Genomic DNA, 15,431 nt, shown 5'->3' with positions numbered 1-15,431 from the left:
TTTTATATGTATTCATATATATTTAAAACCTTTAAACACAGACTTTGAAGTTTTAAAAAATCATTTAAAAATATGGCATTATAGTAACTGCATATATATTTTAAAACAAAACATCAACTAGGCAGTATGTTAATACTGAAGGATATGGCCTCGTACAACTATTACAGTGGATATTGCATTTTTATCTTGTACCTAAACAATGGCTCTCTTTCCTTTCAACAAGACCACTGTGACAACAGTGCTTTTCTACTGGGAAATGTCATAATGTTTTTCCTGACAGCTTACTGATATGCACAAATAAGGCAAAGTAATACAAGGCACATTGGGTGTTAGGTAATATGAGGACTGGTCCCCGACTTCCTCATTTCACTGTCAAATTTAATTTAGTCATTTCTTTGTCCTCTTGTCTTCTAAAACGGTTGTATGGCACCACCCATGGCACCATCAGATATGTATTCATCCCCTTGCGTTCACCTAACAGTAGCCCCAGTAGAACTTTGGGAAACACTAATTTAAAATTGTGTTATATTTGTAAAAGACTATTATACATGGAAATTGGAGCTGGGTTATATTCCAATATTGACATTGTTTCTTTATTTAGGGGTCCATGTACAAAATACGATCTACAGTGTACTGTTTGCTTGCGGGGCGGGGGGGTGTTTTGGTTTTTTGTTTTTGTCTACAGGTGTTTATTTTACAGTCTAAACAACTGCATAGTCCCACTGCTAGTACTTCAAGTATCACCAAGAATATATATATATATATATATATATATATATATATATATATATATATATATATATATATATATATATATATATATATAGATAGATAGATAGATAGATAGATAGATAGATAGATAGATATATGTATCGTTTTGCTTAAAACTATGAAATTTCTAGGATAAATATACGATAAATTGTTATATATACTTTAAGTGATATTCCTTATGTTGTTCTTTTCTTCTTCTTCTTCTTCTTATAATTATTATTATTATTAGTGAATTATTATTATTGGTATTTTAATTAGTCTGCCAGTTAATTACTGTTGTATATGCGTAGAAGATGTTTTAATTAGCGTTCACATTTTTCAGTCACGGAGGCTCAGGATGCAATCAGGTGACATGCGCACTCGACCCTGTTACCGAGTTTGTTATGATAAGTCGAGGCCTCGGACTAAATTAGGAGCCAACCCCCCGTGTTTATCCGGGCGAATCCCGTAATGGAGGGCATGGACCTGGACCAGGAGCTCATGCAGAAATTCAGCTGCATGGGTACAACAGACAAAGATATCCTCATATCAGAATTTCAGAGACTTCTTGGGTTTCAGCTAAACCCCGCAGGATGCGCCTTCTTTCTGGACATGACCAACTGGTGAGCTCGGGGACTCGTATGGCCTGCTGTTTGGTTAATGTTAGATAATATATAATGTGTACCAGCTAGCTTTCTGTGTAACAGCATTTGTTGTACAAAGATAGTCTGCCTGAAAAACGAACAAACAACAGAAAATATCTCTGAAAGTTTTGTCCTCGCAGAACAAAAGCGTTTACGTCGGCTCAGTGACGGCTAACGACGTTGAAGAAGCGTAACTAGCTGAGTCAGTGTGACTCCGACTTTTGATTGCCTGTAACAGACATAGTGAAGGGTCGCAAGATTTGCATACCGGTGGAAAATTCCGTTGAAACAAATACTTTTTTGTTTAGGCACAACATAGCACCGAAGCGGATGCTGTATTTGACAAAAAACATGTTTACGTGTGTTAGCCTGTTGTTAGTCACCACTTTTATTCTGAAAAGCTAGGACGTACAGGATAGCTAGCTAACTTAAACTGAACTAAACGGATAGTTAGGATTTATTTTGCAGTCTTTTAACTTGTTATTCAGTGAGTTACATGAGTACCTTTTAAGATACCCGTTACCTTTATTGTCGATACAACTACAATACATTGTGTCTATACTTTATTACGTAACCCATCTACATTGAAGTTGCAGAGACGGAGCTCAAAGATCACTGAAGCTCAGAGATCTGGTTGCGCAAACTGGATCAATGTTAGCCGGACAGAATGTATTTCAGTTTTTTCACGTACGGAGGGTACTTGACAAGTCTTGTGTTTTTTAGGAAAAATGTGACTTCCGGTGGCATGTTTTAACAGTGAAACAATTCGCGGTGCCATTGCAGTGTACGGAAGCGAAAATGAATGTGCTGCTGAGGGGAAAGGCCATTTTGAAGTCATCCCAAAAATAGATTTCTCTGCGCATATGCGGCGCTGAGCCAGCTAATGCGGGTCTGTGGAAGATCAACCGTTCCAGCAGTGCGTTCACTGGGAGTGGGGCTGTTGTAGTATCACGTGATCTCGCTGCTCTGCAACGGGGTTTCTAAAAATAAAAACTGCTGGTTTATGGATGACCTGGTGTCACGGGAAGAACCCATCCTCAATGTGTCATACAGAAGCGTGATCTGTCTCCTTGTGATGCCTGATGATGGGGATGATTTTTGTCAGTGTACAATTACTAACTTTAAATGAAGCATGGAAAAAAAGCAAAATAACAAACAAACCCCAAAATGGCTGAATTTAACCTTCACATGTGTGGAACGGCTATAGCCTGCAGAATCATTTATTAACCAGCTGTAAAAACTGAGGCGTTACTTCTGCAACTGTATTATAAGTGAATATTTAGATTTACTCTAATTTCTGGTTTTTCATTCTTAGGAATTTACAGGCAGCCATTGGAGCCTATTATGACTTCGAAAGTCCCAACATCAGTGCACCCTGCATGTCCTTTGTAAAGGATGTGACGATTGGTGAGGGTGAATCCGTTCCACCTGACACACCTTTCACAAAGACCTGGAGGATACAGAACACCGGTAAGTCAGCTAGAATAAGAATAACACTTGTGATGGAAAATAAAATAGTAACAGTATTTCCCAATGGTTGACTGCTTTGATGGGGTGGGTTGTCTGCAGTGGAGACTAATGTTGGTCTGTCCAGTTTTGGCTTTAGATGAGTAACACTTGTTGGGAGCTATTATTTTACCTCTAGTTGGTTAGAGAGTTGTTGTCAAGTGGAGTATAACTGTGTTTTCATCAGCATCACTCAGACATGCAGATAAACACAGTGACAGCCATAGACTGAAGTCTGTTGACCGCAGATATACTAAAGTGCCATTATAAGTGACTGCAAAATGCATGCACCGCTGTGCTCTCAAACCCATTGATTTTATTGGCAAAACAGTTTGTCACTGGACTCAACTTGGGAGTGCTTAAAGACACTGTGGTCATATTTTAGCAGATATGAACTTGGGCAGCGACACTGTAATGACTGCCTGAAATTGTTTCTTCTTGTAGGCTGACCTGTGTGTAAGGCCAGTTTACATTTCTTATATCATCCTCCTAATAGCTTTACAGCTGTATTAAACCTGTGGTACATAGGAAAAGAGATGCAGATATTGCACAGGAAGTTTTGAAAAGTGCCTATTTTGCTCTGTTCTTCAGCACTCCCAACAAACAGCATATTGAATCCAACTGCAAGCACAGTGCCTCTGGCATCCTGTGCAAAGGCCCTATTGTGTTTTCAACAAATCTCATTTTATTTAAATAAGGTGGCATTACGTGTTACATAACTGAACTGTGGCTCTTTTGATTCGCTTTTCTTGTGTCATTTGCTCAAAAATGTAACTTTTCAAGCAATAGCAAATCACTTCTTTATTTAAATGCTGCAGCTCTGCCTCTAGCCAACCAAGGCACATTATATAAAAATATTCCAAAAGAATGAGTAGGGATGGGTACCGGTAATGGCACCGGTTCTGACATAAACGGTAGTAACCAGACCGAAAAGCAGCGCACATTTCGGTGCTTCATTTCAGTGCTTTTTTTTTTTTTTTTTTTTTACTGAGATGTCATACACTTTGGATTCTAGCCAATCATTTTACCTTTGCAAGCGTAGTCCAGGTACGGGCCCAGGTATGTACGTTCTTTTAGAGCAGAGCTACGCCTTGGGCTAAAAATGCCCAAGGCGAAGCGGTCAAAAGTCTGGCTGTACTACACAGCAAAAGATGCAAACTCAGCAGCCTGCAACAAGTGCTATTATGCTGATACTGTGCAAAGGAGGTAACTCCTCGAATCTGATGAAACACCTGGCGACGCATAGCGTTTTTTTAAAAGCCGAGAAATGCACCGTATTTGATAGCTTGCTGCGAGACCTCACACCGAGCACATCTACTGCGGGTGGGTTGCCTGTTATCGGACCCAGAGTTAGCAACATCCCCCCAAGAACCCGAAGAGTAGAGTCGTGGCCCCTAGCCCTGCCAGTGTAGCAAAAATGATGACGGATGATGATGATGGCAGCAGCAGCCGTTCTTCTCTGGGTCAGTAGCTTAATGTTGTTCGTGTGTAATTTATGTTGAGTAGGCTAAGCACGTTATTAAATTAATGCATGTAAGGTGAACTAGCAAACACCGTCGTAGTTACATGCGACTGTCTTCTTGTTTGATGGCAGATACTCCCTTCACCCTGGCTAAAAAGGCTAAAATGACCAAAAAAAAAGTGGGAAACAGCTAAACATGAGAGGTTTTTGGACAAAGTTGGTGTTTTTTTTTCCATTGCTTAAGCACTGCTTCCACCCAAGAGTGATACCATAAATCCCCTGTAGCTACAGAAAAGGCTAACATTGTTATCTTTATTAAAAAAAACAGCTAAACATGAGAGGTTTTAGGACAAAGTTTGTGTTCTTGATTCTTTAAGCACCGATTCGAGCACCGTTTCAAAAGTACCGGTTTGGTACTGGTATCGGATAAAACCTAAACGATACCCATCCCTAAGAATGAGGTAGTTGGTTGAGCAGCCTGCCATTCAATACTGATCTAAAATAGAAGCTGATCATTGGTTAGTAATCACTCCATCGTACATGAATACAGTTCGTAACAAGCAAAATTGTCTGTTTGTCTTCCAGGTGCAGAGTCATGGCCTCCAGGAGTTTCTTTGAAGTATGTTGGAGGAGATCAGTTCGGCCACATAAACATGGTGATGGTGCGTTCTCTAGACCCGCAGGAAATGACTGATGTCAGTGTGCAGATGCATAGTCCTGTATCTCCGGGTATGTACCAGGGCCAATGGAGAATGTGCACAGCTACCGGACTTTTCTATGGAGGTGAGAACTACAACTTTACTTAAAAAATGTTAAATGGAGTTACTTATCACGATAAGTAACTCCATTTATTTATTTATTTATTTATATATTAACTTCTTTTTTGTTTTGTTTTTTTAAATGTTTTTGCTATAAGACAGTCAAAATGTGTTTCCTGGTTGATTCTGATGGCATAGGATTAGGGGGATTTTCTTCAGAGCTAAACAAGGGGCTGGAGCCATAAGTAATATATCAGCTGCTAGGGCTGTTCGATATAACGATATATATCGGATGACGATATAAAAACATCTATCGTTTCATTTTATGCTATCGTTTGTTTCGTGGTGTTGCAAAATAAACTGTTTACGGCAATATTTTTTCATCGTTTTGATGGTCACTGTAGTGGTTATATTAATTTCTTAAAGTTCTCTCTTTCTCATAACCACACTATGGATGGACAAGCGCCTGTTTTTATGCGTTGTCATTAGCAACAACGATGGTAAAACCATTGCGTGTCCGCTTGTTTATTTTCCACATAAACCTTTCACAATAAAGCTCAAGATCCTGTTGAGACTTCTCAAAATAAACTGAATCACGTGAAAGAGTATGCAGAGTGTTTACGGATGAGAAGCAAAAACGAGCTGTCAGGTGCTAAAAAATAAACCTTAGACTCAAACGTTAGAACAGGCTTTTCCCCGCAGCACGCCGTGTAATAAATACTCACGAAGAAAACGGCGGCCGTTACAACTTATGTCAAAAAATGTATCGTTTCATGCATCGGTTAAAACACTCGACTCCAGGTACACGACGCCCAGCTGGAAACACTTCATGCAAGTCGAGCTGCCCAAGATTCACAGAATTTACAGAAAATGTTAAATTTTTGTGATTTATATCGTTATCGGGACGATAGATGTCTTATATCGGGATATGAGATTTTGGTCACATCGCACAGCCCTATCAGCTGGTACAAAAAAAGAGATAAAACTAGAAATATTGGGTAGGAAGACATTAATAGACCTACAGCTGGGGGATAACTTACCTAAGGTGCAAGTAAGTTATCTTCAATAAATGGAATTTCTTGGATAAGAGTGACTCTAATGAAGTAACGTCATCTTTTTGTCATTCTAACCTACTGTTCAAGGTTTAAATTCTATTGTGCCGGTATGCACCCTGCACTGGTTGAAGCACTGCTACGCAGATGGTTATTCTTCAGAGCTTTGTTGGAATCTTATTTGGTCTTGGACTTTTAGACAGATAAGTCAAGCTATTTGTAGAGTGCCTTTGTTTGGGGTTTTTGGGCTTTGTTATGTATACACAGAAAAAAAATGTTCAAATCAAGTAAATCTTATTTATATACCTTGATTTCACATTACAGTTTTGCCTCAAGGGGCTTTACACAGCACACAACAACCCTGTCATTAGACAGTTAATTAAATTAGTCACATTTTGTTTGTATGTGATTCATGGCTTACGTAAGCTGCTGACACTGAATTATACATGTCGTCCAGGCTTACTTTGTGTTGACTCTACAAAACCTAAAACCATAGTCAGAGATAATGGTGTTTCGACAGTGGTTATCAGCTTTCTTTGTTATCTCAGACCTTTTGCTGATGGAAACGCTGTATATAACCTGCTCCAGACAAGACTAGACTATGCATTTACCATTAGTTACCATGGTGATCTAGGCAGGTAAAGCGAGACCCACTGTTGGGATACTAACAGCTCGGACATTAGGATCACCATACATTGCTAACCCATTAATTTCGCTACATAGTACAATGTGCCGTGCCGCAGTAGCAGGGAATTATTAGCACTTAATCTTCATTAATGAAGATTAAGTGCTAGATCATTTTGTATGGATGTGCTGCAATAAAATTATTAATTATTTATCATTAAATTAATTGATTTATGTCCTATCAGGATGTCTCTAAAGACTTCTCTACTTACAAATTAAGCTGGAGAGGGATGTTGAATTTAAACACTGGGCTTTAATATTTCATTCACCTGTTCATCACAATTATTTCCCACCTAAAATAGCAGATCAGAATCACATTCAATCTTTGAGGATACAAGGTGTAAAGTGTAGTCCAGCCTAATTATTATACAGTAAATATTTTGTAACAGTTTTATTTATGGGTGTTGGGTAATATCCTGCATATAGATACAGGTTTAGTTACATGTTATCAACTCTATGATTATGTTTAAGCACACCATTGTCTATTTACAGATGTAATTTGGGTGATCCTGAGTGTGGAGGTTGGAGGCCTCCTTGGTGTCACACAGCAGCTTTCCTCTTTTCAAGCTGAGTTCAACACCCAGCCTCATCGTAACCTGGAAGGAGATTATAACCCCTTCGCCTCACCAGAGAAAAACAAGTGCCCTAACAGCAACAACAACAGCCTTCGCGATGACAGCAACCATAGAGTTGCAGAGGAACATTGGGAGGGAAGCCCAAACCAGCTGCAGCAAGACCAGAATGGACTTTCACAAAACTCTGTGGATATATTAGCAAACAGTCTACAAAGCAATCTATCAGTAGTCTCTTGCAACCAGGTGAGACATATCACAGAGCAACAACATTGTCTGTGCACGTTAATGAGGGTTGAATCACGCTGAATCTTCTGTGGACAAAATTAAAAAGTCAACATTTGCCTTTAATAGATTATCCCGAGTGGTGGTGTGCTCAGAGCATGTATTAGAACTAAATGCAAAGTTTACCAGCTATAATTTTGTAATGTTGGCCAGGACAGCTCCATGCTGTTGTTGGTATGGCACAGACTAATGTAGCTATACTGAAAAATCTAGACTTTAGACACCGAAAGTCTGTAAAGCTGCTGTTTAGCAAGTTCAATAGATTGGACTTTTTCTGCTCATGTCAGCACCTTTTAAAATCTACTTTTAATGTTTGCAGTAGCTAAATAGGAAATACCCTACGCCCCTAGTCACACAGGCGTAGAGATTAGTTGGTGATGCCCTTGCTGAGTGGGTGCTGGAAGTTGCTAGCAATCGCTGAATTAGTTGCAGTGACTGTAAACTGTGAAGCTATGTTTTCTTTCTGTTGTTGGTCTACTACTACTACATTTTTTTTTTTTAAATCCTTTCTCTTTGTTGCAGGGTATACAGGAGCCCTATCCATTTGGGCAATCTTAAATCATGGGACTTGTGAAGGAGTGAAGCAGCACTAAAACCATACCTCTGGAGTCTGTCACACCAACAAAAGAAAGAAGAGGTTCGTCAGTAGAGAGTGGAGAGTGTGGAGATTCAAAAACACTTTATGCAAAGTCCAGTTAGACTGAATATCCGGAGGCCAACGCTCCTGACATGCAGCTCAACCAACATCCTGCACCCACTGTATGCACGTGTGAATGCTAAGTTAAAAATGAGTGCTATGAGTCTTCTGAGTGATAACTTTTTTTCTTTTATTTTTCAAAAAAAATTAATTTTTTTAGCAGTCAGAGTACCCATTAAACAGAGATGACAGGAGTGTGTGAATGTTTGTGTATTTGTGTGTGGATTGTGCAACATGAAAAAAGAGAATTTGGAGGAAAAGCCATTCACTTTGCCAACTGATTCTCCGGTTTCTACTCTGATTTATTGGTATGTTGATTGGGTTTGTGGACTCTTTGTTGTCTAGACTACTAAATTCCTGAAACATAATTTATGCATTTTTAAAGAAACAATATTTTCCAAAAGCTTATTTGAAGGTTAGATAAGTCTAAACTGTGTTTTTCATGCCACATACAGTATGACCAGTATTTTGTAAGCCGTTAGCTGGAAGTTTAGAAACAGTGCAAGAGGGAATCGGCCAAATTGAAGCTAAGATCAGAGAAATAGAAGTCTCATACATTAATTACAAATCTTTTCTGACATAAATTTATTTTGTATTATTGGTAAATGTTCCTGACTTCATAGTTGGGTCATTAATTCATACATTAATTCATAAAAAGTTTAAAAAAAAAAATAGATTCCTGCAAAGTATAAGATGCGTAATTCAAGTCATATAAACAGAAGCAAAGACATAATTTCTCATTATGAATCAGTTTGGTTGTTTGTTTACTGCTCCAAATTCAACTTAAAGCTGTCTTGGAAATGTTTTTAACATATTAATTTGAATGTAAATGATGAATGTAGAAGGGGACAATTCTTTTGGAAACATATAAATTTACCCAAAGATTCTTAATGGGATATTTTCATTCAACTGTCAGTTTTATTCATGTTATTGTTGGTTTTCATCTCGTTAAATTTATGTTTGAGAAGTTCCATTTAAAAGACTACAAACGGTCTCATTGATATTTCTCATTTAATCACACGCTTGATTATTTTTCTTTATCACCAATCAAATAACTGATTCATATCTTCTTCTTTTTTTAAGTAATGTTATTCAGCATTTACTTACTTGCTAATCTATGCACTGAGTAATGAACCCCAATGGCAAGACCTCAGTGTACCTTTTCTCCTTGGTAAGAAGGTGTGCTTTTTAAGCTGTGTGTTAGATCCCTGTCATACCCTTTTATGTTGAGGCCTGTAACCTGATGAGAGTTGACGTGAGAACACTGTTCAGCTGACACTTGAGGATCCATGAGATCTAAATGTTGCTTAGAACAATGTGCATTTCCTGTTAATAAAGAGAGAGATTAATGTTTATCTTGCTATCAGAGGTAGTTATTGTCAATTTAATGTAATATTGCAAAGTTTCCACTGGCCAAAATGAATTGCAGAATGAATCGGTTGGCATTAGACTCAAACAGCAGCACATTTAGGTGAGTGAGAAGCAAACAGATGAAAGCTTATTTCTGGTATGTTTGATGAATGTTTGTATGATTAAATTATCAGTGAAAATGAAAGCCTGTGTGGTCATGCTTTTCATGGTTTTATGAAGCAACTCACTAGCAGATTCCAAGAAAGAAAATTAAACCTTTAAATAATGGCTGTTATGATGGTGGCTGTATGTTTTACTATGAGAAAGTGTAAAGAATTTAAAAAAAAAAAAACCCTCAGGAATATTTCCAGCACCTTGTTGAATCTAAGACATGACAAATTAAGGCAGCTCTGAAGGCAAAAGTTTGTCCAACCCAGTGCTAGCAAGGTGTAACTAGTGAACGTATGTACAAGGAACAAAAATGTGTCTAATACTTGGTGATTATCATTCATCTTAAAAGGGCTTTGCCATCTGTGACAGATTTTTAAATGCTGAATATTAACTGAAAAAAAAGAAAACAGCAAATTCTTCAGCCTATATAACAGTCTATATATAACGCATATATAAATATAACTTTCTTTAAAGTCTTGGTGTTTCGTGAACACATGTGGCATAGGTTGGATGATACTACTGATGACATTCAGAAATTCTCTGAATTGCTTGGAGAGCTGAAATGTATTTATCAGACACATTTGGCATTTTTAAAGTAAAAATAGTCGCTACAAGTAATTGAAGTTGCTGCAGTGAGTTTATTTATGAAGGGCCAATGAGAAGAAAAGGAGAAAAGTTTAAAATGCTTGTTTGGAGTCCAAGAATTAAAAAGATGTGCTTGAAAATCAGCATAACACATCCACAAAAGATCCACCTGAGTGTTGGACAGTCAGATCCCGGAGCGGCATTACTGCTCAGCTTGCAGTGTAGCAGTATCAGGTCTCCTTTTCATGTATAGCATAACCAGGGCATGACACACCTGTCTCAAGTAGATCCGGTGATCTCTCTAACGTTCTGCTAACTTCCATTCTGGGAAGTTCCCCATTAAGGTGATGAATGCAGCAATGAAGTCATTCGTCTTTAAAACATAACACTAATCTCCTTTATAATGTATCATTCTTTAATTTAAGACCTTTAGAAAAGATTAACTAAATAAATAGTTCAGTTTATTAAACGTGGAACTTAGTGATCTTTGAAGGTAGATGCTTTCTGTTTTTCCAAGGTTCGATGTAAAAAGTGCCTAGTGGGCTAAAAAAGAACCAGTCTGTGGCTCTTTCTTTGGCCTTGGCTCTTCAAGTGCCCCTCTAGTTTTAGAATTGCATTTTCTAATATTCCCATCCAGGTGTATTTAATTCAAAGTAGGGAAATGTTTTATTATTAAACCAGTCTTGATAAATAGCACTTTTTATGTGTCAGTGATATGGCATGGTTTATGCCCATGCTCTACAATAAGAATAAATAAATTGGTAGCACGTTATAATAATGTTGCACTATTAAGCATTAGTAAGGTATTAGCAAGTGCTTCATTCATCATCATATAGCATTACTCCTCCTTAGTATGCCATTTATAAAGACAGATATAATATTATGACTACGGCGATGATTCTGATTATTACTACCAGTGATGTCGTAGCAGTGGTAGCTGTAAATGATGTAACAGTAACAGATGGGTAAACATATCTGTATTTATAGATAGCATAATAAAGCGGAGTAATGATAAATGATGAATTAAGAACTTGCTAATACCTTGCTAATTCCTTATAGCGTGACATTATTATAAAGTGCCACTAAATTAAATTAATGGTTTAATAACAAATAACTCCAAATCATGCTGTCTATAGACAAAAAAAAACACACAGAGGCTACTTTTTTGTCAACAAACTTGTTTCCCTTTCAAACCAATATCGCAATATTGACACCATCACAACAAATTTGATTTGGGTTTTTCATCACTATCGTCATTATCTGTGATCATAATCATCTTTATGCATATTTAAATGAACTTGTTACATCAAGATGAACAGGCACTACACCAGTTAGGAGATAAAAGTACATCACTAACTATGAACATACATCTTCTAGACCGCTAATAAAGGGTTTCCACAACATGAGCTGCTGTCCCCTGTGTGCATAAGGAAGAGATCAACATAAAAAAGCATTTTACATGTACACCTTTTTACTGCCTCAACATGGTTAGGTCTCATTTTCAACTCAACACAGTTGTACAGTTACAATAGAATATAATCTTTAAATTACATCATCATATACAAATCTGACAGCGTGGGGTAACGTCACGCTTTTATGATACACTGACAATTCCATTGCAATAAAATTCATACAATATGGTACCTATTACTTAATATGTTTTCCATTGCTGTTATTTAATGAAACACATTTACATGTATAACACTACATTTTGTCTTAATAGTCAATCACTTGCATTTTTTTTGTGGTTTTTTTGTTACATTTACACAACTCATACACACTGGGTGATGGAGATGTTTTCCCTCAGAATATTAACCTGATAATGTGGATTATGCATTTGAACCTGTGTGTATTGTGTATGTATATCCTGCTTAATGCATGTGTGTTTGCACGTGTGTGGAAGTGTGTGCGCATGTGCATCGAGGATGTATGACATTTTTATGACAGGAGTCCTTTTTGCTATGCTGGACAGCTTTACTCTAAGACACAACTTGTGAGCTGGTGATGTGTTTCTCCTCATGTGTGAGACCCAAAACCTGTCAAATCCTGTTCCAGACACAAAGCTAAACACATCTGACTGCTGTTAGTCTGGTGACATTTAAACTAAGTTATAAATAGCAATCTCCAATCTAATCAGATTTAGGTGCAACTGGTAGCAGGATAACTCACTAATCCACATTTGATAAATGCAATTCCTGCTATGATTTTAATTTAAATGGTGCAAGATTTCAAAAATAACCATGTAATGCACCCTGTAAGTCATCCTGCATGCAGTGCAGTACTTGTGATATGTATTCCCAGTATTTTGTAACATGTTTGGTTTTTTTTGACAACTGAATTTTGATGGACTGTGAAGCAACTACAAGTTGATCTTCAGTGAAGCTGCTTCACACTGATATGGTAAATTATTGCACGGAGTGAAAACAGATAGTTGATGGTATTGGGTCGTTCTTTGGCTCAGCAGTAAAACGGGCCACATAACTAGTGCTTTTTGCTAGGCAAGGCTTTAAATGACAGTGGAGAACAATGCTTATACGACACGCCCTCTTTCAAGCCCAAACACTAGTACATTCATGTCCTGTTGGAGAGGCTTCAATCTTCAGACAACAGTCTGTAGCACAGTAACACACTGAGATGCCTCCACTGGCCCTTCACTCTGGAAGAAAGTCCCCAGCATATGCACTGTTCAAAACCCTCCTCTGAAACTGAAGGAAACCTCATGATGACTTGATCCGCCTTCACTCTGAGGGAATGCATCGCGGGTCTTTCTCGTTATCAGTAGCGGGATATAGTAAGGAATTACTGAACCAAGGATGAGAGCTTCTGTGAAAAATTGTAAATCCTTTCCATGATCTGCATGAAGATGGTTTTCTCAAAGGATTTGTGACTCTAAGAAAAACGGATGTTGAAAGCAAAACAAACCAACATAAAATCAGTTCATCAACAAGCTTTCTCTTGTGAAATTAGAAGCATGTGCATGTCCAGAAGCTTGTGATGCTAAGAAGTAATCTCTGCATTTGTAGTTGAAGTGTTGCATCAGGTTGGAGCCTAAACAAGGCTGCAGGATTCAGGGAATGCACGTTGTTGCATAGCACATGCTGCTATGCAAGTTCAGAAACAGTTAACACACGTAGCACTGCACACACTGGAAAAGAGGTTGGACCAAATCACAAAGAAAAAACAAACAAACAAACAAACAAAAAACCAAAAAGAGGATACTGTCAGTGGTACTTTTAAAACTACACAGCATTCCTGATGTGAGAATGATGGCTGACCATACACAGCATTAAAAATGCTACACAAAATGGCATCACACTGTATATACACAATGCAGGTTAGAGAAGCTCATCTTTGTCAAATGGGTACAACTGATTATATTATCTTCCCATTTTCACAAGTGAACTCACTGCAGTTTAAATAAGCTGCATTATATTGTTAAATACAGCTACACAGACAAGCAATGTGTTCCTGCACTGTCTTGATGTTATAGTTGAGTGTGTATATACTGGAATAACTGCTGCTCCTGTTTTTAAATGTGTAAGTTCGCCCACCCCAAATGCTGGATAAAATATATTATACTGATATATTGTCTTTTAGGTTACTAAGTTTTATTTAGGCAAAACTGCTTGGCGCATCTGTTGGGCAAGGGATGTGTTGCTCTTAAGTCTCTGGCTATGTGCGGTGCAATTGGACGGGACAGTTCAAGCTGCCTCCAATGGCATGTCCTTGTCCAGTAATGTGACTAGATTGCCTCGACATAATTGGCTGGGTACAGTCCCTCTCTGCCGTTGTCCAAACGACCTCTACACCAGCCTTGCTCATCTTCATCCTCAGTCTTAGTCAGTTCATCGCCTGCAAAAGACAAATGATTCCTTAATCAGCACACTCGTACGTTTCACTTAAATCTAAAGCAGAGCTATTCATCAGAATATTTCCACATTTTCTCTTTTATTATGTATTTTGATAATAAATCACCGGAAAGAAAAGAAAAATCCTCACTCTAGTAAGCATACAGTTGCAAGGTAGAACCACCCAAAAGCTGCTTTATTCTAGTTATTTTTTGCTGTTAAGTAAGCATAGTTTGTAAAATAACATTATATTGTATAAATGAGACTTTGAACTTTCCACCAAAACTATAAAATAGATTAAACTAAATAGGCCAGCAGCAGGTTAACTTAGCGTAGCACAAACACCAGAAACATGAATAAACAGCTAGAGTGACATCAAATGTGTGCTGTGTTGGTAACACTGGTTAGTTGTGTATTTGTGCTTTAAGGTTGTTAGGGGAAAAAAGCAAAACTGTCCGATAGATAATATGTCAAAAAACCACAACTTGTCTGTTTTTCACTTTCTTGTACAAGAATAACTTACACAGAATTTATAGCATATATAATATCATCTTATTTGTATATCCTCAGAGAATAAAGTATTCCTTTAGATCAAGGATGTCAAACTCATTTTACATTGTGGGCCACATGCTGCCCACCCTGATTTTAAGTCGGCTGGATCAGTGAAGCTTCCCTTTCTCTCAGTGTAACGAAGCTTAACAACACATTTAATCACTGAGATCTCTTAATATAAGAAAAGGAAATGCAGTTTCACTGTGTGTCTCAAGTTTTCTACATATTAAAGACATGTTGCTCTTGTAAATACAAGAAAACTGTCTCTTTAGGCTTAACTTGTAAGAAATAAATGTGTAAAATTAAGGGAAACATTCTGATTGCCCACCCTGTCCTGTCACAATGAAAGAGAAATGCTTTGTTTATTCAGTCACTGTAAAAACAAGCAAACTAAACTAAAACTAAATCAAGGCATAAATTACTATAGTAGTTCCCTATGGTGGTTTGTTTGTCTGTTACTTAATTTCATTGGTGTAGTATGAGTAACCACAGGGGCGGTCTTTATCAGTAGGAAA

At 37.7% G+C, this 15,431-nt stretch overlaps 2 protein-coding genes across 5 annotated transcripts in view; one reads left to right on the top strand and one right to left on the bottom strand.

Moving 5' to 3' along the window:
* Positions 1-1,136: 1,136 nt before the first annotated feature.
* On the top strand, positions 1,137-9,965 carry LOC134618999 (protein ILRUN-like). 2 transcript variants are annotated; one of them, XM_063464672.1, is made up of 5 exons: positions 1,137-1,373; positions 2,710-2,864; positions 4,948-5,145; positions 7,349-7,674; positions 8,236-9,965. In XM_063464672.1, the coding sequence occupies exons 1-5, from the start codon at positions 1,222-1,224 to the stop codon at positions 8,269-8,271; spliced, it is 867 nt and encodes a 288-aa protein (XP_063320742.1). In that variant the 5' UTR covers positions 1,137-1,221; the 3' UTR covers positions 8,272-9,965. The 2 variants fall into 2 exon arrangements, with proteins under 2 accessions (XP_063320742.1, XP_063320743.1); XM_063464673.1 differs by lacking the exons at positions 7,349-7,674; positions 8,236-9,965 and adding an exon at positions 6,263-7,332.
* Positions 9,966-12,202: 2,237 nt separating this feature from the next.
* pacsin1a (protein kinase C and casein kinase substrate in neurons 1a) overlaps positions 12,203-15,431 on the bottom strand; it is a 35,773-nt gene continuing 32,544 nt past the window's right edge. For all 3 annotated transcript variants that reach the window (XM_063464670.1, XM_063464671.1, XM_063464669.1), the window contains exon 10: positions 12,203-14,368. In XM_063464670.1, coding sequence (XP_063320740.1) covers positions 14,259-14,368 — 110 coding nt within the window. In that variant the 3' untranslated portion in view covers positions 12,203-14,258. The remainder of the gene's footprint in view (positions 14,369-15,431) is intronic.

This window comes from Pelmatolapia mariae, linkage group LG20 (genome assembly GCF_036321145.2).
Source record: "Pelmatolapia mariae isolate MD_Pm_ZW linkage group LG20, Pm_UMD_F_2, whole genome shotgun sequence".
Lineage (NCBI taxonomy): Eukaryota > Metazoa > Chordata > Actinopteri > Cichliformes > Cichlidae > Pelmatolapia > Pelmatolapia mariae.
The sequence above is the reverse complement of the archived record's forward strand: the minus strand, read 5'-3'. Positions and strand labels throughout refer to the sequence as shown.